This window comes from Nycticebus coucang, chromosome 4 (assembly GCF_027406575.1).
Source record: "Nycticebus coucang isolate mNycCou1 chromosome 4, mNycCou1.pri, whole genome shotgun sequence".
In the NCBI taxonomy this organism is placed as follows: domain Eukaryota; kingdom Metazoa; phylum Chordata; class Mammalia; order Primates; family Lorisidae; genus Nycticebus; species Nycticebus coucang.
This window is the reverse complement of record NC_069783.1, coordinates 25,791,511-25,818,855: the sequence shown is the minus strand read 5'-3', so window position 1 is coordinate 25,818,855 and position 27,345 is coordinate 25,791,511. Positions and strand designations below refer to the sequence as shown.

The following is a 27,345-nucleotide window of genomic DNA, read 5'->3' as shown; positions in this document are numbered from 1 at the left end:
CCCACCTCCCATCCCCAGAGACCAGTATAGTTCATATGGGTTTTTCAGAGAATCTTCACCAATCTAGATAAGCACATCTAAGTTTATTTTAGAAAGTTTAACGACCAATAAAACAGGGCAGGTCCAGTGTAGTAGAGGTTCAGGTAGAAGAATCTAAATTCCCAGTAAGAACACAGAAATATTTTACTTTTCTCTGAAATTCTTTAATTGATACAACTTAACAACAGCGTTGGTCTTAATCTGAGTCTTGGACATACCCTGATATCACACCCAATAATGGACCAAGAATCTTTGGGACTTAATAAACTAAAAAGGCCTCTGAAACTAACAGCGAACAGGACAACTAGCTATTCACCTAAACTGAATTCTCTTCCATGTCAGACTAGTTTAGAGGACAAATTATTAAGATATTAAGTTCAAAAGATTACAAACCAATGTACAAGAACCCAGATGAGCTTTAAGGCCGGATACACTACTGTAGACAGCCTCACAACCCTGAAAAAGAGAAGAAACAATGTGAAGACAATGCCAAATGCCTCCCTTCTCATAGTAATCTGGCCACTTACACTGAATATCTAGGAGGAAGATGACCAATAAACAGTGCCACAAACCACAAAAGCCACCAAAGCAAGAAGGAAAATCAAGGAAAGGTAAAAGGATATAAAAGGTAAACAACATGTTTAAAAAAATCTTAAGACATTCCCTTCCCTAGTACTTCTCTGACACAGAAAATTACACTTTTTTGTTGTTGTTGTTTTTGACACACACTAAGCCCTGGACTAAGTGCTGTAACATCATCATAGCTTACAGCAACCTCAAACTCATGAACTTGAGAAATCCTATTGCCCCCACCTCCTGAGTAGCTGGGACTTTTACTATTTTTAGTAGAGATGGGGACAAACTCTTGCTCAGGCTGGTCTCGAACTCGACCTCAAGCAATCCACTCACCTTGGCCTCTCAAGAGTGTTAGAATTGGGTAGGGCACTGGACACATATACCAAGGCTGGGAAGTTTGAACCCAAGCAACTCAGGAATTGCTTGAGCCCAGGAGTCTGAGGTTGCTATGAGCTGTGACGCCATGGCACTCTACCCAGGGCGACATAGTGAGACTTTGTCTCATAAAAAAAAACCTGCTAGAATTACAGATATGAGCCTCCACACTCAGCCATGGTCATATTTTTGCTTTCTTTCTTTCTTTTTTTGAGACAGACTCTATGTTTACATTTTTTTCTTTCTTTCTTTTTTTTTTTTAGACAGACAGAGTCTCACTTTATTGCCCTGGGAAGAGTGCCGTAGCGTCACAGCTCACGGCAACCTCCAGCTCTTGGGCTTAGGTGATTCTCTTGCCTCAGCCTTCTGAGTAGCTGGGACTACAGGCGCCAGCCACAATGCCCGGCTATTTTTTTGTTGCAGTTTGGCCAGGGCTGGGTTTGAACCTGCCACCCTCAGCATATGGGGCCCGCGCCCTACCCACTGAACCATAGGTGCTGCCCATTTTCTTTCTTTTTTTATTAGCTGCCCATTTTCTTTCTTTTTTTACTTATTTACTTATTTATTTGAGACAGAGTCTCACTTCGTCACCCTAGGTAGAGTGCCATAGTGTCACAGCTCACAGCAACTTCAAACTCTTGGGCTTAAGCGATTCTCTTACCTCAGCCTCCCATATAGCTAAGACTACAAGTGACCGCCACAACATCCAGTTATTTTTTGTTGCAGTTGTCATCACTGTTTTAGCTGGCCCAGGCAAGGTTCAAACCCGCCACCCTCAGTGTATGTGGCTGGTGCCATAACCACTGTGCTACAGGTGCGGAGCATATATATATCTTTTTTTTCAGACAGTCTGTCTATGTTACCCTCAGTAGAATACTGTGGTATCACAGCTCACAGAAACCTCAGCAATTCTCTTGCCTCAGCCTCCCAAGTAGCTGGGACTACAGGCGTTCAAAACAATGCCCGGCTATTTTCTTGTTGCAGATGTCACTGTTGTTTAGCTGGCCTGGGCTGGGCTCAGAACAGGCCAGCCTCGGTGCATGTGGCTGGTGCCATAACCATTGTGCTATGGGCACGGAACCGGTTACATTTTTTTAAATCTACTTTATTTAACACAAAGAAATCTCCCACTTTTTTGCATTTCCTACTCCCTCAAAATACAGCATATAGCTGTATGTACTATAGCTGTGATAGTTAAAGACAACTGCAATGGCTTGGTGCCTGCATAATGGTTATGACGCCAGCCACATACATCAAGGCTGGCGGGTTTGAAACCGGCCTGGGCCAGCTAAACAACAATGACAAACACAATAAAAAATATCCAGGTGCCCATTGTCCCAGCTACTTGGGCGGCTAAAGCAGGAGAATCACTTAAGCCCAAGAGCTTGAGGTTGCTGTGAGCTGTGACGTCACAACACTCTACTAAGGGCAACATAGTGAGACTCTGTCTCAAAAAAAAAAAAAAAAAAAAGACAGCTGGAAATGCTCTGCCACTCTTCTCATCAAGAAATGAAATCGTGGGGAGGCCAAGGTGGGTGGATTGCCAGAGCTCACAGATTCAAGATCACCCCAAGAGAGAGTGATATCCCGTCTCTCTAAAAACAGCCAAACATTGTGGTGGGCACCTATAGTCCCAGCTACTCAGGAGGCTGAGGCAAGAGAATCACTTGAGCCCAAGAATTTAAGGTTACTGTGAGTTATGACACCACAGCACCCTGCCAAGTATGACAAAGTGAGACTCTGTCTCAAAAAAAAAAAAAAAAGGAAAGTGAAATCGTGGGCCAAGCACGGTAGCTCACACCTAATCTTAGCACTCTGGGGGGCTGAAGTGGGAGGATTGCTTTATCTCAGGAGTTCAAGACCAGCCTGAGCAAGAGTAGACCCCACCTCTACTAAAAATAGAAAATTTAGCTGCACGTGGTGGTGCACACCCGTAGTCCTAGGTATTCCAGAAGCTGAGGCAAGAGGATTACCTGTGCCTAGAATTTTGAGATGGCAGTTAAGCTATGATGATGCCATGCACTCTACCCAGGGTAACAGTGCAAGACTATCTCAATTAAAAAAAGTGGATGTGGAATCTAATTACCTCGTTTTGAATCTTGATTAGCCCTGTGATTCCTGATTCCTTTGATCAACAGAATGCCATGGAAGTGACGCTGTATAAATTCTGAAGCTAGGCCTTGAGATCTGCAGCTTCTGCTTTTATGTTCTTAGAATACTCTCTGAGAAGTCACTCACTATGTACCCTGATGGTAGGGCAACTACCCTGGCTAGAGGATAAAGCCATAAGGAAAGCCAAGCTCCGAGATAAAGGCAGCTGCAGAGATGCCATCTTGAACATTCCAGTACCATCTGAGTGTCAAGCTAAATATACCTCATGAGTCATCCCAGTTGATTTCATGTTACTATAGATCTGCCCTGCCCCAAGAAAATTACTGATCCACAGAACTGTGAACAAATGTAATTATTGTTTTAAGCCACTAAGGTTCAGGTGCTTTGTCAATAAGGAGTAAATAACAGAAACAACAGCAGATGCTTGATAAACATTTACAGAAACAATGAGAAAGAACCACCTGGTTAGGACACTGAATGCGATGATACTTCTTGATATCTGACTTCCATTTGTGTAGTACTTCTGGGCTGAAAGTAGGTAGCCTAGGGCGAGTATATTTTAACTGTAAGACAAAAAATATTTTATTATAGGAATCAAATTCCCAACCAAAATACCCCAAAGTTTCACACCCAATTCTGCAGGTTATGTAATTCTACAGTCCACAAGTATATTTCCATATATATATCAAAACAACTGTAAAGATGTTAAGACTCTCTAAAGCTCTTAAAACTGGTTAAGTATAATTACCTATAGTTCAGTCTTAGAAAGTTTGATTTTTGGCCTGGCAAAGTGGCTCACAGCTATAATCCTAGAACTCTGGCAAGCCAAAGCGGGTGAATTGCTGAAGCTCAAGAGTTTGAGACCAGCCTGACCAAAAGGGAGAACCTCATCTCTAACAAAAAAAAAAACAGCTGGGCGGTGCCTGTGGCTCAGTGAGTAGGGTACCAGCCCCACATACCAAGGGTGTTAGGTTTGAACCCGGCCCCGGCCAAACTGCAACAAAAAAATAGCCGGGCATTGTGGCAGGCGCCTGTAGTCCCAGCTACTTGGGAGGCTGAAGCAAGAGAATGGCTTAAGCGCAAGAGTTGGAAGTTGCTGTGAGCTATGACACCACAACACTCTACCAAGGGTGACATACTGAGATTCCCTCTCAAAAAAAAAAAAAAGAGAGAGAGAGACTGAAAGAGAGATGGGGAAGTATGCTTTCATATGCAAATTCAATAGTAAAATACAGAGCTGGCTAAAAGGTTAGGAGGAGATACACAAAATGTTAATGGCAATATTCTCTGAGAGGTAGAATTCTGAATAGTTTTAATATTTTTTCTCCAGCTTATGGGAATTTCTTGCTGTTTTTTCTTCAAAGATAGTGATAATAACATGATAATTTTTGATATTTTTTTAAATCCTAAAACAAAAAGAGTTCAATCCAAAACAAGGATGAGAGTAAAATCAGGAACATAACGCCTAAATTGTTGCTTTTATTGCAAAAATAGAATTGTTCCTAGAACCTCCTTTCACATGCTTTGATATAGTCTCTTCTTACAACTAAAAGTGGGGTTTCCAGAGAAGAGAGCATCTGGAGACAGTTCTGCGAAGTTCACCATGGGCAACATCTGTATTTCTGGTGAATACACAGTCTTTCTGATTCAACAGTGGAAGTGTCTGAAACAAAGTTGATTTTCTGAGACAGAAAAACAAACCAAAGCCCATTGAGACAATGGGGCAAATAAGGAAGAAGGAAGAATCTCTGGTAAACTTCCAAAAGATATCTGAGAGTATGCAGCTGGTTTTGCTTCCAAGCATTCATTCTCCTCTGAAGCTAGTGTAATGAGTCCATCTAACATTCTTTTATCAGAGAATATTTGTATGAACTACTATTTTTATATAATATACTGTATTTATATATGTAATATGCAGCTATAATAAATGAATGAAGGCCAGGCATGGTAGCTTACGACTGTAATCCCAGCACGGGAGAGGAGGCAAGGTGGAAGGATCACTTAAGCCCAGGAGTTTGAGATAAAGCATAAGCAACACAGAGAGATCCATTTCTACAAAAAAAATTTATTCATTTATTTATTTACTTATCTCTCTTTATTTTTTTTTTTTATGAAACAGTCTCACTTTGTCACCCTCAGTAGAGCGCTATGGTGTCATAGCTCACAGCAACCTCCAACTCTTGGGCTCAACCAATTCTTTTGCCTCAGCCTCCCAAGTAGCTGGGACTATAGGTGCCCGCCACAACATCTAGCTTTTTTTTTTTTTTTTTGAGACAGAGTCTCACTTTGTTACTCTCAGTAGAGTGCCGTTGTGTCACAGCTCACAGTAATCTCCAGCTCTTGGGCTTAGGTGATTCTCTTGCCTCAGCCTCCCAAGTAGCTGGGACTACAGGTGCCCGCTACAACATCTGGCTATATTTTTTGTTGCAGTTTGGCTGGGGCTGGGTTTGAACCCTCCACCCTCAGTATATGGGGCCGGTGCCCTACTCACTGAACCACAGGCCACAACCACACCTGGCTATTTTTAGAGACGAGGTCTCGCTCTGGCTCTGGCTGGTCTCAAAATCGTGAGCTCTGGCAATCCACCTGCCTCGGCTTCTCAAGTGCTGGGACTGCAGGCATGAACCACCATGCCCAGCCTCTGGAAAAAAAATTAAGGTCCCAGCTACTCAGGAGGCTAAGGCAGGAGGATCACTTAAGCCTGGGAGTTGAAGGTTGCAGTGAGCTGTGACGACACCACTGAACTCCAGTCTGGTTGACAAAGTGAGACGCTATCTCACCCCAAAAAAAAAATAAAAAGGAGGGCAGCGCCTGTGGCTCAAACACTGGCCCCATATGCCGGAGGTGGTGGTTTCAAACCCAGCCCCAGCCAGAAACTGCAAATAAATAAATAAATAAATAAAAAGGAAAAGAATGATGATTTCTATGAACATGCTTAGAGTGCTTTCCAGGAGATAACAGTTCACCCTACAACAACTCAAGTTTGAATTGCAGAAGTCCACTTAAACATGGATATTTTTCTTTTTCTTTTTTTTTTTTTGAGACAGAGTCTCACTTTGTCACCTTTGGTAGAGTGCCATAGCATCACAGCTCACAACAACCTCAAAATCTTGGGCTCAAGCAATTCTCTCGCCTTAGCCTCCTAAGTAGCTGGGACTACGGGCGCCCACTACAACACGTGGCTATTTTTAGAGACAAGGTCTCACTCTGGCTCAGGCTGGTCTGGAACCCATGAGCTCTGGTAATCCACCCGCCTTGGCCTGCCAGAGTACTTGGATTACAGACGTGAACCACTGCGCTTGGCCAGACGTGGATATTTTCAACCGAACACAAATCAAAAATACAGTATTCACACTAGGCAAAATCCATATATACAGAAAATCAACTTTCCATATATGCAAGTTTTCCAGAGCCATCTGTAGGACTTGAGTATGCACGAAGGTCCTAGAACCAATCCTTTGCATATGAAGGGATAACTCCTAAATGAAATAAAGCAGAATACAAAATGTATCTACAATAAGGAAGAAAAGGATAGGCCCCGCACCCATAGCACAGTGATTACAGCATCAGCCACATACACCAAGGCTGCCATAGAACCCGGCCCAGGTCTGCTAAACAACAATGACAACTGCAACAAAAAATAGCCAGGCACTGTCGCAGGTGGCTGTCGTCCCAGCTACTTGGGAGGCTGAGGCAAGAGAATCGCTTAAGCCCAAGAGTTTGAGGTTGCTGTGAGCTGTGAAACCACAGCACTCTACCTAGTCTACATAGTGAGACTCTGTCTCAAAATAAATAAATAAATAAATAAATGATAGAGCACAGGGTAACTGTACTAATTTTGCAACTATTCTGTAAGTCTAAAATCATTTCCAAATTTTAAATTTTAAAAAGAGAATGTATATTGCTTATGTGTACATCAAGAAACAGTGGAAAGATACACAAGAAATAATAAGAATGGTTAACCATGGGGACAGGATACAATAGGACAGGGTGGGAGCTGGATCTCTCGATGTTTATCAACATTTTGACTTTTGAACCACAAGAATATATCTATTCAAAAAATTAACTTTTCATATTTAAAAAATAATGCCTTTTACCCACACTATCAAAATAGATAACTGATGATTTTAAGGAAAGTATCTACTGAGAAAAGACTACCAACCGTTATCAAAGAGTTAACAAATACTTATTTCTAATTCTCTACCACATACTATGCACAGTGAAACCTGACTACAATATCACAATACAGTATCACTACGTGAAACCCATATTTAAACTGAATTTACACAGCCATGTACTTTATTCTGTAACAGGAAAAAGAAAATGTAGAAATTAAGTCTGAAAAAAGGTAGGATGCTCTGGTGTTCAAAACATGATCCTTGGTTATCAATAAGATGGATTTTTACACCAAAAAAAAAGATACATGTTAGAAACTAGGATTTGACTTTACTTTCTTTATATGGGTCAAAGCTCTATGCCAAATCTAAACTATTCTTCTCAATACCATGCAGAGTAATAGGTCCTTAGCTCTGATCTTACCTCTTATTATATCCTCTCAACCCGTTTGTTCCCAACACCACACTGTAGACAAATGCTCCTATTTCCTTTTGGCTAAATAATGCTCCTCCCTGAATGATCTATTTTAATCCAGTGATTTCCAAATAGGTTGTGCACCTTTCAGAAGCATGCTTAGGGGCATGCAGGGGAAGGATAAACTTATCAAGGAGAAGGCCAACTAGACAAGGCCAAATAACCCCCACTCCCATTATTCAGAGCAAATCCGTTTTAAAGTTATTTTATATAGTGATGTCTTTTATAAGCTTTTTTTTTTTTTTTTGTAGAGACAGAGTCTCACTTTATGGCCCTCGGTAGAGTGCCGTGGCCTCACATAGCTCACAGCAACCTCCAACTCCTGGGCTTAGGCGATTCTCTTGCCTCAGCCTCCCGAGTAGCTGGGACTACAGGCACCCGCCACAACACCCGGCTATTTTTTGGTTGCAGTTTGGCCGGGGCCGGGTTTGAACCCACCGCCCTCGGTATATGGGGCCGGCGCCTTACCAACTGAGCCACAGGCGCCGCCCTTGTATAAGCTTTTATTTTAGAAAAAAGGGGGGAGAGAGTTCCATTGGTACAAACCGAATTGAAGCCACTTACCTAAACTAAATATGAACTATTATATATGAACTAACAAAATGGAAACCTACTGGAAAACAACTAAGCAAAAATCTAATCTGAGAATTCAGGTTTCCTCTGGAAATACTCCAAAGCTAAGAGACCTTCCATAAAGTAGTTATGAAATAGACTGTCCCTCTAGGACCTTAATCCAAACCCTGAAGCTGGATGAGAAGTATCTCTAAGGATAAACAAGTAAAATATTGCTTATCACGTACTCAAGCGCATTTACTGTTTTGTGTACAGTAAGCATAATATTTGACATAATGGCTCCAAATTTAATACAAGTTTCTACCTTACCTTCCGATCATCAGGTACCAGATCCTGAAGCACCTTCCTCTTAGGCCATTCCTTGGCCAATTCAGCAGAGGCCAGCTCCTGCAGGTGGTATACAGCTATCTTGGCAGAACGTCTCTGAACTCGGCCCCCACTCTTAGACTCCAGGCTCATCTCCTTTAAGCACTCTGGCTGTCCTGACTCTGGAAAGAAGGAGATCTGCAAGAATGAGACATAGCAAAACAAAGGCCTGAGAAGTGGCATCCATCAGAGGCAGCGATCAAAGCCTGTCCTTCCTGCTCTATCAAAACAGTTACTTAAACCAGGGATAGTGGCTCACACCTGTAATCCTAGCACTCTAGGAGGCCAAGGCAGGTGAATTGCCTAAGCTCACGAGTTCAAGACCAGCCTGAGCCAGAGCGAGACCCCATCTCTAAAAATAGCCAGGCGTTGTGGTGGGCGCCTGTAGTCCCAGCTACATGGGAGGTTGAGGCAAGAGAATTACTTAAGCCTAGGAGTTTGAGGTTGCTGTGAGCTGTGACGCCATGGCACTCTACCAAGGGTGACAAAGTGAGACTCTGTCAAAAAAAAAAAAAAAAAAGGGCTCGGCGCCCATAGCACAGTGGTTACAGTGCCAGCCACATACACCAAAGTTGGAGGGTTCAAACCCAGCCCAGACCAGCTAAAATGACAACTGCAACAAAAATAGCTGGGCATTGTGGTGGGTGCCTGTAGTCCCAGCTACTCAGGAGGCTGAGGCAAGAGAATTGCATAAGCCCAGGAGTTTGAGGTTGCTGTGAGATGTAACGCCATGGCACTCTACTGAGGGCGACAAGGTGGGACTCTGTCTCCAAAAAAATAAAATAAAATAAATAAACTTTTTTAAAAAAGACCAATTTAGTATGGCTAGCTAATTGCTAACATCAAGTCCTATCACATTAATGCATATTTTACTGGTAAAAGCCTCTGAGCAGAATAAAATCTGTTCTGTTGTAATAACTAAAAGTGGTTAAAAGTCAAGACACAAGGCTCAGCACCTATAGCTCAGGAGCTAAGGTGCCAGCCACATACACGGGAGCTGGCAGGTTCCAACCTGGCCCAAGCCTGCCAAACAACAATGAAAACTACAAGAAGAAAATAGCTGGGCAGTAGCAGGAACCTATAGTCCCAGCTAGTTGAGAGGCTAAGGCAAGAGAATTGCTTAAGCCCAAAGAGTTTGAGGTTGCTGTGATGCCACAGCACTCTACCAAGGGTAATATAGTGAGACTCTGTCTCAAAAAAAAAAAAAAAAAAACGGTCAAGATACAATCATATGCCCCAAAAATGCACTTCAACACATACTTCATAGTACATACAAAAATTAACTCAAAATGGAATATAGCCCTAAATGTAAAATATAAAACTTCTAGAAGAAATCCGGAGAGAAGATTTTTATGATCCTGGGTGTGAATGTTTTTCCATATGTCATCGTAGATAGATTATAGTCATTATTCAATCAAACATTAAGCTAGATGTTGATGTGAAGGGATTTTGCAGATGTAACTTAAGTCTATAGTCAAGTTAAGATGCTACGAAAGAGGAAGGAGAGATTGAAAGCATGACACACATCTTTGATACGTATGCTCTCTCTGACTTGAAGATGAAGGGGGTCATAAGCCAGGAAATACAGGTGGCTTTGAAAACTGAGAATGACTCTCAGCCTACAGATTTCGTGAGGAAAGGAGCTCCTTCAACTACATGGAATTGAATCTATTTTTCTGTAAGAGTCTTGCTCTGTCACCCCAGCTAGAGTGCAGTGGCATTATCATAGCTCACAGCAACCTCAAACTCTTAGGCTTAAGTGATCCTCCTGTCTGAGCACGCACTACCACATCCAGCTACTTTTTTCTATTTTTAGTAGAAATGAGGTCTTACTCTTGTGCTCTTGCTCAGGCTGGGCTCCAACTTCTGACCTCAAGCAATCCTCCCACTTTGGCCTACCAGAATGATAGGATTACAGGTATGAGCCACCATGACCAACCTGGAACTGAATCCTTGAACTATCTGAATAACTCTGGAAATGGATTCTCCTCCTGATCCTTCAAAAAGGAACAACCCTACTGACACTTTGATTCCAGCCTGGTGAGACTCTAACCAAAGGAAGCAGATGAGAGAAATGCAGTATCCGGACTTCTGACCTAAAGAACTATGAGATAATAAATTTGTACTGCTTTAAGCCTGTTAAGTCTGTGGTGACTTTACAGCAGCAATAACAATTTATACATTGGGTGAAGCAAATATTTCTTAAGTAAAACAAAAGCATTATCCATAAAATAAATAAATAAATTATATATATATATATATATATATATATATATATATACACTGAACTTTATCCAAGTTTAAAACTCCTGGGCTCGGCACCTATAGCTTAGCAACTAGGGCACTGGCGATGTACATCAGGGCTGGCAGGTTCAAACCCGGCCCAGGCCTGCCAAACAACGAGAACTACAAAAAAATAGCCAGGCGTTGTGGTGGGCACCTGTAGTCCCAGCTACTTGGGAGGCTGAGGCAAGAGAATTGCTTAAGCCCAAGAGTTTGAGGCTGCTATGAGCTGTGATGTCACTGCACTCTACCGAGGGCGACACAATGAGATTCTGTCTTTAAAAAAAAAAAAAAAGTTTGGGTGGTGCCTGTGGCTCAAAGGGGTAGGGCACTGGCCCCGTATGCCAGAGGTGGCGGGTTCAAACCCAGCCCCAGCCAAAAACCGCAAAAAAGAGAAAAAAAAAAAAAACCCTAAAAAAAAAAAAAGTTTAAAACTCTTGACAAATCACTGTAAAAAGGCCAGCCACGGTCGCTCACACCTGTAATTCTACCACTCTGGGTCGCTGAGGCAGATAGATTGCTTGAGGTCAGGAGTTCGAGACCAGCCCCAACAGGAGTGAGAAAAACTGGCTGGGCCTTGTGGCAGGCAGACACCTGTAGTCCCAGTTACTCAGGAGCCTGAGGCAAGAGGATCTCTTAAGCCCAAGAGTTTGAGGTTGCTGTGAGTTCTGACACAACAGCACTCATCCCCAGGCAACTGAGTGAGACTCTGTCTCTAAAAAAAAAAAAAAAAAAAATCACTGTAAAAAATATTTCTGGGTGGAGGGAGGTTAATGGGTGGGGCCACATCTACGGTGCATCTTAGAATGGGTACAGGCGAAACTTACTAAATGCAGAATACAAATGCCTACATACAGTAACTAAGAAAATGCCATGAAGGCTACGTTGAACAGTTTGATGAGAACATTTCAGATTGTATATGAAACCTGCACTAATGTACACAGCTATGATTTAACAATAAAAATAAATTAATGAAAATAAATAAATAAATAACCAAGAAAAAAAATAAAAAATTTAAAAAAATATTTCTGATAAAGAATTTGTATCCAGAATAATGAAAAACTCAGAATACATTCAAAACTTAATAAAATAAGAGCCCCAAAACCACTCCAAAAAATAAACAAAAGATTTGAACAAACATTTCACTAAGACAGATAGTGAATAAGCACATCCAAAGATGGTCAACATCAGTCATAGTTTGTCATTAAAGAATACAAATTTAGGGCAGCGCCTGTGGCTCAAGGAGTAGGGCGCTGGTCCCATATGCTGGAGGTGGTGGGTTCAAACCTAGCCCCGGCCAAAAAAAAAAAAAGAATACAAATTTAAACCACAATAAAGTACTACTACATACCTATTAGAATGGATTCAAAAACTGTACCTGACAACAGCCAAGTACAGACAAGGACACAAAGCAACTAGAATGCTCAGACTTTGCTGTCAGGAGTACAAAACAGCACAGCCCACTTTGGAAAACAGTTTGGGAGTTTCTTATAAACTTAAACATATATTGCCAGGTGCAGTGGCTCACGCCTGTAATCCTAACACTCTGGGGGGCCGAGGCAGGTGGATTGCTTGAGCTCAAGAGTTTGAGACCAGGAGTGAGACCCTGGAAAGCTGAGGCAAGAGGATCATTTCAGTCCAAGAATTTGAGGTTGCTGTGAGCTATGACACCATTGCACTCTACCAAGGACAACAAAGTGAGACTTTCAAAAAAAAATAAAAAATAAAAAACCAAGTTGGCCAGGTTCAGTGGCTCACACCTGGAATCCCAGCACTTTGAGAAGCTGAGGTGGGAGAATCATTTGAGGCCAGGAGTTTGAGACCAGCCAGGACAACATGGAGAGACTCTGTCTCTACAAAAAAACAAAAAGTAACTTAAAAACTAAATTAAGAAGTCAAGACCAAAAAAATGGTAATAGAGGAATCAGCTGTTCAGATTCCCACAAAATTTCTAGCTAAGGGAGAATGCCTTTAGCTTTAAAAATATAATATAACTTAAATGGAACTTTACCCTGGAAGTGAGAACAATGTAACCTAAAAATTGTACCCTCACATTAATTTGATTTAATTTCTGTACATATATATAATTTACTTCCACTGGACTATACTTTGAATTTTGATTTCTCTAATAATATTCAAAAGGCAGAAATAAGAAAACAACAAAGAACAAGGAAGAGTGAACACAAGTATTCAAAGATAAAAAGGGAACACAAATGAGGGACCCAGGATATACGGGACAATGTATGGTAAGCACTCACCACAAAATAACTCCCAAACAGGGTCTAAAAAAGAATCAGTACTCACAGGCCCATGCTCTGACCTCAGGTGATACGCAAGTCCAGCCTTCGATCTATACGGTTTTCCACAATGGTGACATTTCAGGGTCATCTTCTCCAGCTCTGCAGCCCCTTTGCCACATTTTCTGACATGGTACAGATATCCCATGATGCTGGTAAAGCTACTGGAGCAACTCTGAACACAGGAGAGGCCCGAACTACAATCTTACATCATTTAACATGATCCCTAAGTTTCTAAACAGCCACAAAGCACTCACCACAACAAAATACAAATAGATCCTCTGATATTACAAGTCTCTCTCCAACATCTCCCATCAGCATGACCTTTCCTTATCCCTGGTCATCCTACTATAACCAAGCATGATATTTAATCAGTTTAACCAGCATGCAATCAACTATAAGCATACATCCATTTTTTGCCAGAGCTTCCTCCTTGGTCTGTGATCCAAATCTATCCTAGTATCAAATACCCAGCAATATCAAAGTTTATCACAGAAAGCTCATTGGAATTCTCTTCATCGCACTAAAGAAAGGATGATAAACTACCCTCTTTGAACAAAGGGAAGGGGAGAAAAATAATTTTCTGGAGATGGAAAGAAAAATAAAGAATTATCAATGAGTTCAAGTGCCCGGAAAAGGGAGGAACCACCCATATGCCATAAGATAGCACAGAACTAAAAGGTCAACAAGGGAGGAGAAGAAAAGAAAAAGAAGAACAGAAAGAAAAGTTTCATTGACCTGAGACTCCGAGGAGGAGCTGCTGATCTTTGACTCTTACCTCACGCATACACCTGAGCTTTCCCAGTCTCTTTAGAACAGTTCGGAGCCGTTCTCTTTCACTTGGCTCATCTATTTCATCTCCAGCTTTCAAAATGGGCTAGCAATCAAGAGAAGTAAACAAGCAGATGAGTCATGAAGGAAAAAAAAAATAGGAGAATCAGGATTTAGAATAGCAAACAGCTATTCAAACTGATACACATGAAGCCCAAGTTATTTGACTTCTGGCTTTCTCCATCTTCTCCTGGACAAAGAAAGTAAATAAAATGGAAATAAGAGCTCCAAGTCTCTGCCTCCCAGAATATGAACCTTTGAAGCTAAACTAAACACACAAATATCTATGGATCAACTGCAAAGGTTTCACAGTGTATAACTCTTTTATCAAAAGGGTCTTCTTACACCCTTATAAAGTCCCACAACCATCTACTTACACTCACATAAGTAAAAGACAAACACCACACAGGCTCACAAAGGACAGAGGTACTCTTACCAAACTATTATGGTTTGCCATGACATGATACTTCATTCCTGCCATTGAACGAAGTTGTTTCCCACAATGATGACAAGTAAACATTTCCTAAAAGGAAAAAATACTACTCAGTACTAGGCTGTTCAACAGAGAAAAGAATGTCAGAAAGTCTTTTTTTTTTCTTTTTAGAGACAGAGTTTCACTTTGTTGCCCTTGGTAGAGTGCTGTGGTGTCACAGTTTACAGCAACCTCCAGCTCTTGGGCTTAGGCAATTCTTTTGCCTCAGTCTCCCGAGTAGGTAGGACTACAGGCGCCCGCCACAATGCCCGGCTATTTTTTTGTTGCAGTTTGGCTAGGGCCGGGTTCAAACCCGCCACCCTCGGTATATGGGGCCGGCACCCTACTGACTAAGCCATAGGCACCACCCAGAATGTCTTAAATCAGTGGCTCTCAACTTTCCTAATGCCACGACCCTTTAATACAGTTCCTCATGTGTGGTGACCCCCAACCATAAAATTATTTTCATTGCTACTTCACAACTGTAATTTTGCTACTGTTATGAATCATAATGTAAATATCTGATAATGCAGGATAGTCTTAGGCGACCCCTGCGAAAGGATTGTTCGACCCCAAAAGGGGTCACAACCTACAGGTTGAGAACTGCTGTAAGTGCTCTCATCAATGTTTCCTTTACTTCCCAAGCTTAATAATCAATGATTCAGAAATCCCACAAGCTCAGTGTCAAGACATCAAGAACAAGGAGGTAAAGGCAACACATTTTTAAAATAATAATAACTACCATTTACTAAATGCCAATATTTGCTAAGGAATGGGCATTCAGCAAATATGATTATTTCTTTCTGATCTTACATGGACTACACAAGGTAGTTATTATTTTTTCTCCATTTTACAAGTGAGGAAACCAAGCTGTACACATAAAAAGCTAAGTGCCACACTAGCATGTAGCTAGAGAGGATTCAAATCCAAATCAGATCCAATGCCTATGCTTCCTATATTACCCAAAGCTGCCTCTTATCCATTGTAATCAGTATATCCAACACAGTACTAGAGGTTTAAAGTTTGAGTAAAAAAATCCTAAAAATCGGCTTGGCACCTGTAACTCAGTGGTTAGGGTACCGGCCACATATACCGGTGTTAGCTGGCAGGTTTGAACCTGGCCCAGGCCTGCTGAACAACAATGACAACAACAACAACAAAAATAGCCGGGCGTTGTGGCAGGCACCTGTAGTCCCAGCTATTTGAGAGATTTAGGCAAGAAAATTGCTTAAGCCCAAGAGTTTGAGGTTGCTGTGAGGCCACAGCACCCTACTGAGGGTGACATAGTGAGACTCTGTCTCAAAAAAAAAAAAAAAATACATATATATATATATTCCTAATAATCAAAAAACACCACAAAATATCTAACCTGTTTGCAGTTTTCCATATGTTTCTTTAAACCCTCTATGGTCTTCCTCCCCACTGCCTGGCAGGTAGGGCAGGAAACACTGCCTTTTTCCACGATTTCTAAGTACCACTGCTCCTCCAAACTGCCTATGAAGGAGAGAAAAGAAAATTTCGTAATCTGCAGTATTCTCCAGCAACAAAAAGCATAATCCCACAACTTAGGAAAAGTATTATAAAACTGTATTTCCCTTTCCTGGTAGACAGTAACACAGAGACAACTGTTGGATATAACTCTGAAAGTGATTTATGTTTAGACTATGAGGTGTTTCTGAAATTCTTATTTCCCCATGATAAAAACCATCTGAGAATCCCCCCAAAGCCCAGTGACTTAACAAACTAGGCAACAATTTTCATACCAGGATATAACAAAGGGATACTGAGATACGTAATAGCCAATTTTCTGAGTGTTTCTTATGTCTGAGATTTTGCTAATGTTTTTATCCCATTTAATTTGCATAATAATTCTGACTGCCTTTATTATCCCTATTTATAGATAGGAAAACTGAGGCTTGGGGATGTTAAATAAACTGAGGTAGGTCAGAAAGGTAATGAAGAGCCAAATTTGGTCTCCAAACCTAAGCCCTTAATAACTATCTCCTTTAAAAAATGCTTTAGTACATCATTCCTACATTGATAACAAAAAAATCAGTCTGAGAATTAAATCCCACAAAGCTTCCAACAGAGAGCATACCTGCTGCATAAACTGGTGGTTCCTTCCGAACACGACGAGCCTGGGATTTGGAACTGGGCTGAGTTTTAGGTCGCTGCTTCCTCCCTGAGCAAGATACAAACTTGAAGCCCAGCAGAACACCTTTGCTGACCCCTTTCCTAACCAAAATCTCTTCCCTCCCTTTCTTAACACCCTATGTCCCACTCCCTTAACCAACTGACTCCCTTAATCCTCGAGAGAAAGAAAGAGTTATATAAGGAAGGATGGAGGCCAATTCCACCCCTCAAAATTCCAAGGGCTCTAGCTTGGTGCCTATAGCACAGTGGTTACAGTGCCAGCCACATACACTAAGGCTGGCAGGTTTGAACCCGGCCCAAGGCCAGCCAAACAACCATGACAACTGCAACAAAAAATAACTGGGCACTGTGGCAGGCACCTATAGTCCCAGCTACTTGGGAGGCTGAGGCAAGAGAATCGCTTAAGCCCAAGGGTTTGGGATTGCTATGAGCTATGATGCTACAGCACTCTACTGAGGGCGACATAGTGAGACTCTATGTCTCAAAAAAAAAAAAAAAAAATTCCAAGAGTTCTTGGCTCCCCAGCTAGGGCACCAGCCACATACACAGGAGCTGGCGGGTTCAAATCCAGCCCAGGCCTGCCAAACAATGACAATTACAACAACAAAATAGCCGGTGTTATGGCGGGCTAGCAACTTGTAGTCCTAGCAACTTGGGAGGCTGAGGCAAGAGAACTGCTTAAGCCCAAGAGTTTGAGGTTGCTGTGAGCTGTGACACTACAGCACTCTACCCAGGGTGACAGCTTTAGACTCTGTCTCAAAAAAAAAAAAAAAAATTCCAAGAATATTTACCCTCAAAGAATAAAGCCCAGTCACCCAAGGAAAAAAGAAATAGAGTTACTGCCTTACCATAAAGCTTATGCTTCTTCTGAGGAAATTCTCGATAGTCTTCATCTTCTTCCTGCCTGGGTTTCCTTTTTCCCTTGGTTGACACTACACCTGACCCTGAAATACCATACAAAAACAGAACAAAATCTCAGTACTGCTTGTAAATGAACATCTAGGCTTGCCTTCAAAATATCATTCACAAAAACATCAAGGTAAAAGATTATCAATGTAGATAAGCCTCAGAGATGTGTTCCTGAAATTTTTAGGGAAGCTGGTGTAACTTCTCATTAACTAATCCAATCTCCCCTTTTCCTTTAAGTATTAATTGCCATCCTGAATCATCAATTGCTCCCCATGAATAATAAATACATTCAGGCAGTGTGGTTTGGTTGATCAAGATTTGAGGCTAACACTCAAACAGATTTGCCCAAAGATACAAGGACCCTTGAAACTATGACCATCTAGAATATTCTACCCTGAAATAATCTTTACAGCAAACCCCTAACTCTGCAACAGAAAACTGAACTAGAACAAGGGGAAAGAAGTTCAAATCCTATGAAAAGGATGCTGAGTATAACCTAGAGGAGTCACTCTATTAGTAAGGCAAGGGATACGCAATAAGCTCCCGCCTTAAAGATTTTTAATCACTAATAAGAAACACATACGTGGCATTTAATGTTCTAACAGCATTTACAACATTACCTCAAATATAACTTTAGAGAGTTCTTGTTCTGTCTTTGAAATAGATACTGATATCGATACCTTCAACATGAGAAGCAGCAGCTGGCTTGATCCTTCTCATCTTCATCCAGTAGGTAGATTTTCGGAAAGATGTTGGAAAATTACTCTCTGGTTCACATGAAGAGGCAGATGATGAACCACTTAAGGAGTCATCGTGAGGGATAGTGTACTGGAAACTATTATCCTTTATGGAGCACTGGGTCCTGCTACTAATATAACGCAAAGATATATACCACAAAGGAGAGTCTAGAGCAAAATTCCTATTAATTCTTTTATATCATAAGAAGATACCCAAGTTGGTTACCTGTGCAAAAAACTAAGAATCTTGTTATAAAAACACAATGTAGGTTGTAGTCTCCCAATGATGATAACTGTTGCTCTAACAACACGTACAAATATTATACTTCACTGTAATCAGAAGGAATAAGCAGTCCACATAAATGATCACTTCACAGCCCAAGCAGGTATTCCTTTCTAGATTTATTTAAGAAAAAAGTAAGCAAAGTAATAGGGTATTCTATGATCCTTCAAAAGATCCTATGAATTTGTAACCAGGTATGTCCAAGCCTCCATATTTTGCTGACAGAGGGATATTAACTAAAGGGTTTCTCTGAGAATAGAAAGGAAAAGAACAGTTTATACACTCTAATTTGACCCATCTTCTTTCTCTCTAAACCCTTACATCAGGGCTGCCATATCTTACTCAGGCAACATACTTAGCTTCCATCGCTAAAGGAAGGATGCTAGCTTGTCTGAGTTAAGCTTGGCCAAGGAATTCTGACAGACAGCTAGATCCAGATTCCAAACTCTAAGACCAGTTAACAAAGGATCAGACATTCTTCTAGATGGCTATGACGCAGCAAAACAGCAATTCTCAAAATGTGGGCAAAAGACTCCTCAGGATCCCCTTTTTCCTAATTATCTAATTAGGAATTATCTATATGAGGCCTACTTTATACTTTAGAAACATCACTCTGGCTGCTGTATGGATAATGGCCCACAGGAGAAAGAGTAGACAAGAGAAGAGTTGGCTTGTTGCAACAGTATGGACAAAAATGATGTGGACATGGCTTGGAGCCTGTAGCTCAGTGGCTAGGGCACCAACCACATACACTGGAGCTGGCGGGTTCAAATCTAACCCTGGCCTGCCAAACAGCAATAACTACAACCAAAAAATAGCCAGGCATTGTGGCAGGCACCTATAGTCCCACTACTTGGGAAGCTGAGGCAAGAGAATTGCTTAAGCACAAGAGTTTGAGGTTGCTGTGAGCTGTGATGTCACAGCACTCTACCAAGGGTGACATAGTGAAACTGTCTCAAAAAAAAAAAAAAAAATGATGTGGGCATGATGTTAAGGTTTTATTGTAGAGATGGCAAATTGACAGATTCAAGACTAACACTATAGAGCAGTGGTTCCCAACCTTCCTAATGCAATGACCCTTTAATACAGTTCCTCAAGTTGTGGTGACCCCCAACCATTAAATTATTTTTGTTGCTACTTCATAACTATAATTTTGCTACTGTTATGAATTGTAATGTAAATATCTGATATGCAGGAGACCCCCAAAGGGGTCACAACCCACGGGTTGAGAACTGCTGCTATAGAGGTAGAGGTGATAAAAATTATACACAGAGAGCTCAGCACCCATACCTCAGCGGCTAGGGTGCCAGCCACATACACCAGAGCTGGGGGATTCAAACTCAGCCTGGGCCTGCCAAACAAAATGACAACTACAACCAAAAAATAGTTAGGCATTGTGGCGGGTGCCTGTAGTCCCAGCTACTTGGGAGGCTGAGGCAAGAGAATCACTTAAGCCCAAAAGTTGGAGGTTGTTGTGAGCTGTGACGCCACAGCACTCTACGGAGGGCAATAAAGTGAGACTCTGTCTCAAAAAGAAAAAAAAAAACAAATTACTTAGCACTGAGTTTTATTTGTGACAATAGAGAGTTGAAAGTAACACAGGTGACCACTAATAGGAAAATACATAAACTATGTTAAGGGTATATGCCTACATATAAAATACTATGAAGTTGTCAGAAGTGAGCTAATGTCACATACAGACATGAATATAACTAAAAAGCATACTATTGAATGAAAAAGAAACAGGATAGGATCTCTAGTACACGATCATTTCAACAAACTAAAAACAAATACAAATGTAAAGCAGGTATTTTACTTATTTAAAAATGATTCAAATGTATGTTTTTTATTGCAAAATATTAAGGGACTACAAATGTTTTTGTTACATGGCTAGCTTTTATAATGCTCAGCCAGGGCAGTAAATGTGCCCATCACCCAAATAGTGCTCACTATACCCGCCAGGTAGTTTCACCCCTCGCCTTCTCTACCCCACTTCTTGATTTCCAATGATTTTTACTTCTTGACCTCATCAATTAGTTCCAAATTATTAGAGAATACGTGTAGTGTTTGCTTTTCTACTCCTGAGATACTCACTTACGATAATCGTCTCCAGTTCCATCCAAATTGCTGCAAAAGACATTAATTTGTTTCTTTTTAGGCTGAAGGATTCATATATATTTAAGGATACATATCACACGTATTAATATGGTTTCCTCTGGGAGGGAGGGGATGGAACTGGGATAGCATAAACATAAAAGAGACTAATGATCAAGGAAAAATGATTTTCAGCTCTTTGAACAAGAGGTCTAATATTACAAATTTAATGCAGAGAACTCCTGATTCTGTTATAAGCCCCACAACAGCTCATCCCGCCTGCTGATTATTACTAAAAACTCTAGACTCTATAACCAAAAGCAGGTAGATTATGTAAGGAAGTCAAAATTGGGAGAAGTGACCACACAAGGGGTGAGTTTCCCAGCTACATTTTTCCGCCTCAGTAGTGGCTTTTCAACAAGGGTGAGCTCCACTCGCAGGGCAGCATGGGTGGCTTACATTCTGGTAGAAATCCCCTCTTTCTGGCCAAAGAAATTAAGAAAGAGGGTCCCTCTGGGCCAGAGAATATGGAAAATCCTAGAGAGGAGACAAGCAAAGAAGGGGATGCCATAATTCAGTGTATGAATTCACACAAGTCACAGCTTAAACTTGAGCTGTGTGGCACATACCCAACCTGCCTAGCAAAAACTTTCAAAAGTATGAGATTTGAATTAATGTGACCCAAGCAATGTAGCAAAAGTTTGGAGATCTGAAGCAAGACTTTGTTTTTTTTTCTTTTTTCTTGAGACAGAGTCTCATTATGTCACCCTCAGTAAACTGCCATGGTATCACAGCTCACAGCAATCTCAAACTCGGGCTTAAGTGATTCTCTTGACTCAGCTTCCCAAGTAGCTGAGGGCACTCGCCACAACACCCAGCTATTTTTTTGTTGCATTTGTTTAGCTGGCCTGGGCCGGGTTCGAACCTGCCACCCTCGGCGTATGTGGCTGGCGCTGTAACCACTGTGCTATGAGCACCGAGCCTGAAGTAAGACTTTTTTAAAGACAGTCTTGCTCTGTCACCTAGGCTAGAATGTAGTAGCATCATCACAGCTCACTATAATTTCCAACTCCTGGGTTCAAGTGATCCTCCTGCCTCAGCCTCCTGAGCAGCTGTGACCACAGCCATATGCCACCACACCTGGCTAATTTTTCCTACTTTTAGTGAAGATGGGTTCTTGCTCTTGCTCAGGTTTGTCCTGAACTCCTGACCTCAAGTGGTCCTCCCACCTTGGCCTCCCAGACTGCTAGCATTACAGGTGTGAGCCACTGAGCCCAGCCCTGAAGCATGATTTGAAACACCTGCAGAAGTATCAGATTAGCCCCTCAGCTATTCAGGTCTGAGACCACCCAAACCATCAATGCAGACATAAAGAACAAAACTGAAATTTGAGGCAAGACAGAACTTACAGTCTAAACCTTAAGCAAGGATACCAGCCAAAACAAAAATAGCAGCATTCCACATAAGATTATAAGAGGACCCATCAGGGGTCCTCAAATTACAGCCCGCGGGCCACATGAGGCGGTGTAATTGTATTTGTCCCCGTTTTGTTTTTTTACTTCAAAATAAGATATGTGCAGTATGCATAGAAATTTGTTCATAGTTTTTTTTTTTTTTTTTGGCCGGGGCTGTTTGAACCTGCCACCTCCGGCATATGGGGCCGGCGCCCTACCCACTTGACCACAGGTGCCGCCCATAGTTTTTTTTTAACTATAGTCCAGCCCTCCAACAGTCTGAGGGACAGTGAACTGGCCCCCTGTTTAAAAAGTTTTGAGGACCCCTGGAATATTCACAATGTTGAGGACAAATTCCAAAATTATAAAACATACAAACAACCAGGAAAATGTGACAATTCTCAAAGGAACATATGATTAAAATATGATCAATTCCTAAATGACCCAGATGTTGGAACTACAAAAAACTTTCAATATATAAAGGAAATAGTTTCTTGTAAAGGAAAACATACATGAAATGAAAGAAAGGTTAGGAATTATCTACAGAGAAACAGAAACTAGTAAAAAAAATCAAACGAGGGCAGCGCCTGTGGCTCAGTGAGTAGGGCACCAGCCCCAAATACCGAGGTAGCAGGTTCAAACCCCACCCTGGCCAAACAACGACAACAAAAAATAGCCGGGTGTTGTGGCGGGCACCTGTAATCCCAGCTACTCGGGAGGCAAGAGAATCACCTAAGCCCAAGAGCAGGAGGTTGCTGTGAGCTGTGATGTCACAGCACTCTACCAAGGGCAACAAAGTGAGACCCTGTCCCCCCCCCAAAAAAAGAATCAAATGAAATTTTAGAACTGAAAAATACAATATCTGAAATTAAAAACTCGTTGGATGAATTCAGCACTAAAATGGAAATAAGAGAGCAAAGATTTTGCAAACTTTGGCTCAGCGCCCGTAGTTCAGTGGTTAGGGTGCTGGCTACATACACCAAGGCTGGCAGGTTCAAACCTGGCCCGGGCCTGCTGAACAACAATGACAACAACAACAACAAAAAACAGCCAGGTGTTGTGGCAGGTGCTATAGTCCCAGCTATTTAGGAGGCTGAGGCAAGAGAATCGTTTAAGCCCATGAGTTGGAGGTTGCTGTGAACTATGATGCCATGGCACTCTACCCAGGGAGACATAGTGAGACTCTTGTCTCAAAAAAAAGATTTTGCAAACTTGAACACAGATCAACAGAAATTAACCAATCTGAAAAACAAAGAGGAAAAAAAGATTAAAAAAGAGTCAACAGAGACCCAATTTTGGGTTAATATCAAAAGTTCTAACTAAGTATATTTACAACCACAGAGGAAGATACTGAGGCAGAAAAATATATTTGAAAAAAAAATGGAGGAAAATCTCCCAAATTTGGTAAAAGATATAGATTTACATATTGAAGGAGCTCAACAAACACTAAATAGGATAACTCAAAGAAAAACACACCTGGACACATCTTAATGAAAGTATTCAAGGAGAAGAATTTTTTTTTTTTAAATCTAGAAAGCTTCAGAAAAGTGACATGTCACGTTACAGGGAATAATCATTGAATGATCATGGATTTCCCAACAGAAACCAAGGAGGCCAGAAGACAATACAACAGTATCTTTAAAATCCTGAAAGAAAAGATTTGTCACTTTATAATTCTATTTTCAGTGAAAATATCTTCAGGAATATTTCCTCGAATGAAGAAAAACTAAGAGAACTCATTGTCAACAGATCTACTCTATAAGAAATGCAAAAGATTGCTTGAACCCAAGAGTTTGAGGTTGCTGTGAGCTGTGACACCACAGTACTCTACCCAGGGTGACAGCTTGAGACTCTGTCTAAAAAAAAAGAAAGAAATGCAAAAGGAAACTATTCTAGCTGAAGAAAAAAGGTACCAGAGAGAAACCTGGATTTTTAAGAATGAAGAAAGAGCAATAGCTAAACACCGGTATTAAAAAAATTAAGTAAAATTTTAATATTATATGAATACTATTTTCAATGTGGATATATGTGACAACTATAACAATGTCAAAGGGCAAGAAATTAAAAGAATGGTTGGGTGTGACAGAATATTAATTCTAAGTGGACTATGAAAGGATAGATGTACATATTGTAATTCTTAGAGCAAACATTAAAAAAAAAAATTACTAAGAGATACATCCCCAAACCCAACAAATAAATTAAAATGGAACACTCAGCATTCAAATTATCCAAGAGGAGAAACAAAAACCAGGATAAACAGAACAAGTAATGAAAGGGTCGACCTAAATCCAACCATATCAATATTTATTTATGGTCTAATGCTACAGTTTAAAGTTAGAGAGTAACCAAGTAAATTAAAAAATAATAATAATAAGGGGCTCGGCTTGGGGCGTGGCGGCCACCCAGCTCCGTGTGGGGTGACCCCCGGCGCAGCCATGGCGGAGTTCCATGGAAAATGGGAGACTGCCGAATCCTGCAGACTGGGCCGTGATGGATGTCGTCAATTATTTCCGGACAGCGGGATTTGAGGAGCAAGCTAGTGCTTTTCAGGAACAGGAAATTGATGGGAAATCCCTGCTACTGATGACGAGAAACGATGTGTTGACAGGACTTCAGTTGAAATTGGGACCTGCTCTGAAAATCTACGAGTATCACGTAAAACCTCTGCAGACAAAGCATTTGAAGAACAACTCTTCGTAGTACAATCCAGTTGGGGTCTTAGATCTCAAAAAATACATAATGACATAATTTGGTTCATGTGATGAAACTTTGTAAACAGACTACATACATGTGTATATGTAAAGAATTTCAATCAAACGTTATCCAATGGATAGACTAGGCAATTCATTGGCTGACCTGAATTCAGCCGGGAGGGGCAAGGACAAGACAGGCCTGGGGTGGTTTTCCTTTAGGAGTCTGTCAAATAGAATGTTCTTTGACACAACTAGACACTCCTCCCCACAAAGGCTTTGAAACCATAAGGATTCTCTTTCTTCCTTCATAGATTACATTCCAAAAATCCTTTAAAAAAAAGGAATTAAATGAGCATCTTTTGGTTCAGACTTTTGGTTTCAGAACTTTGGTTCAGACTAGGAAGAGCAAAAACAAGAAAGCGTGGGGAGGTAGAGAAGAGACCAAGGGCTCACCGTCTTCCTTGAATTCCTCTGCTCCTTGGAGCTGGTGGTACTTGGAAAGAATTGCCGACACCCTTTTTATAGAGGGTCCTCCACTTGACCTTATTAAGGTTTTATTGGGATTTGCTATAATGTTTGAAATGAACGTGTGCCATGGCCCATTCAGAAGCAGAATCGTGACTCAGAAAAGAGAAACTCGGTTGTGTACTGGGGCTGTCCATCCATCCTCCACTCGCTTTCACGGGGTGGGGGGCGGGGGAGAATGGTATTTTCTGCATAGATTGGTTCTTTGTTTCTGGAGAAAATATTTTTTCTTTTTTACTTTATGGTTTGTATTTACAATAGTTTGTTTCTGAAGAAATTTGTTGAGAGTTATAAATCAAAAAGCCTTGTTACTAGTACTGAATATTTTTATATATATTCCCTCACGATGATGTAATATTTTTTTAATTGTCCCATGCTTTCTTTGATTCTTGGTTTGAGTACCTGTTTTTAAGAACTTTGAAACAGGGTGGTGTGGCTCAGGGAGTAGAGCACCAGTCCCATATACCAAGGGTGGCAGGTTCGAACCCGACCCTGGCCCAAAACCGCAACAAAAGAAATTAATTAATTAAAAAAAAAAAAAAAAAGAACTTTGAAACAGTGGGCTTGCTACATCTCTGTTCAAAGAGACATTTGTTGAATCCCTGTGTGTCAACGCCTCGTTGAATTGGTGCTTTGTGGCTGCAATAAAGCATTGCTTCAGTTTAAAAAAAAAAAAAAAAAAGCAATACCCTGGCTCGGTGCCCATAGCTCGGTGGTTAGAGCACTGGCCACATACACTGAGGCTGGAGGGTTCAAACCTGGCCTGGGCCTGCTGAACAACAATGACTGACAACTGCCACAAAAACATAGCCAGCCATTGTGGCGGGCACCTACAGTCTCAGCTGCTTGGGAGGCTGAGGCAAGAGATTCACTTAAACCCAAGAGTTTGAGGTTGCTGTGAGCTGTGACACCATGGTACTGTACTGAGGGTGACCATGTGAGACTCTGTGTCAAAAAAAAAAAAGCAATACCCTATATGACAACTATAAGAGGCAAACTCTAAATTAAAGACAGATTACAGGTAAATGAATGATATAATCAGAAAACGTAAGAAGGATGAAGTGACTATTTTACTATCAGATAAGAGACTTCAGGCTTGGCAGCTGTAGCTCAGCAGCTAGGGCACCAGGCACATACACCTGAGCCTGGGCCTAACAAACAATAACAACTACAACCAAAAAATAGCCAGGCGTTGTGGTGGACATCTGTAGTCCCAGGTACTTGAAAGGCTAAGGCAAGAGAATTGCTTAAGCCCAAGAGTTTGAGGTTGCTATGAGAGCTGTGACGCCATAACATTCTACTCAGGGTGATATAGTGAGACTCTGTCTCAAAAAAAAAAAAAAGACAGACTTCAAAACAAAAGAGAGAAACTTCAAGACAAAGAGTATACAGCCAGAGACAAAGACACACTTCATGGCTCGGCACTCATAGCTCAGTGGTTAGGACGCTAGCCACATACACCAAGGCAGGCGGGTTCAAACCTGGCCAAGGTCTGCTAAAAATAAGAATGACAAGTAGGAAAAAAAAAATAGTCAGGCTTCATGGAGGGCATCTGTAGACCCAGCTACTTGGAAGGCTAAGGCAAGAGACTTGCTTAAGCCCAAGAGTTTAAGGTTGCTGTGACCTGTGATGCCAAGGCACTCTACCAAGGGCAACATAGTAAGACTCTTAAAAAAAAAAAAGGACACTTCATAATGACAAAAATGTCAAATCATAAGGCATTATTACCCTTTGTCTATACCTAATAATAAAGACTCAAAAGCAAAAACTGACTGAATAAAAGGAGAAAACAATTTCATGAACTTAGAAGAATATTTTAAGACCTCCCCCTCTCAACAACTGATAAAACAACTAAAATTCAATAAAGGGTGGCACCTGTGGCTCAGTGAGTAGGATGCCAGCACCATATACCAGAGGTGGCGGGTTCAAATCCGGCCCCAGCCAAACTGTAACAAAAAATAACCGGGCTTTGTGGCAGGTGC

The 27,345-nt window shown here is 41.2% G+C and overlaps 1 protein-coding gene across 4 annotated transcripts in view; it reads right to left on the bottom strand.

Annotated features, from left to right (window-relative positions):
• ZNF512 (zinc finger protein 512) overlaps nucleotides 1-27,345 on the bottom strand; it is a 40,044-nt gene that overhangs the window by 3,757 nt on the left and 8,942 nt on the right. The window contains exons 3-13 of one of the 4 annotated variants that reach the window (XM_053588443.1): nucleotides 20,692-20,724; nucleotides 18,258-18,445; nucleotides 17,517-17,612; nucleotides 16,613-16,696; nucleotides 15,884-16,008; nucleotides 14,479-14,565; nucleotides 13,990-14,088; nucleotides 13,219-13,386; nucleotides 8,575-8,769; nucleotides 3,561-3,665; nucleotides 433-495 (exon numbers count right to left, since the gene is read on the bottom strand). In XM_053588443.1, the coding sequence (XP_053444418.1) occupies nucleotides 433-495; nucleotides 3,561-3,665; nucleotides 8,575-8,769; nucleotides 13,219-13,386; nucleotides 13,990-14,088; nucleotides 14,479-14,565; nucleotides 15,884-16,008; nucleotides 16,613-16,696; nucleotides 17,517-17,612; nucleotides 18,258-18,445; nucleotides 20,692-20,724 (1,243 nt within the window). The remainder of the gene's footprint in view (nucleotides 1-432; nucleotides 496-3,560; nucleotides 3,666-8,574; nucleotides 8,770-13,218; nucleotides 13,387-13,989; nucleotides 14,089-14,478; nucleotides 14,566-15,883; nucleotides 16,009-16,612; nucleotides 16,697-17,516; nucleotides 17,613-18,257; nucleotides 18,446-20,691; nucleotides 20,725-27,345) is intronic. The other 3 variants (XM_053588444.1, XM_053588446.1, XM_053588447.1) reach the window with 3 other exon arrangements.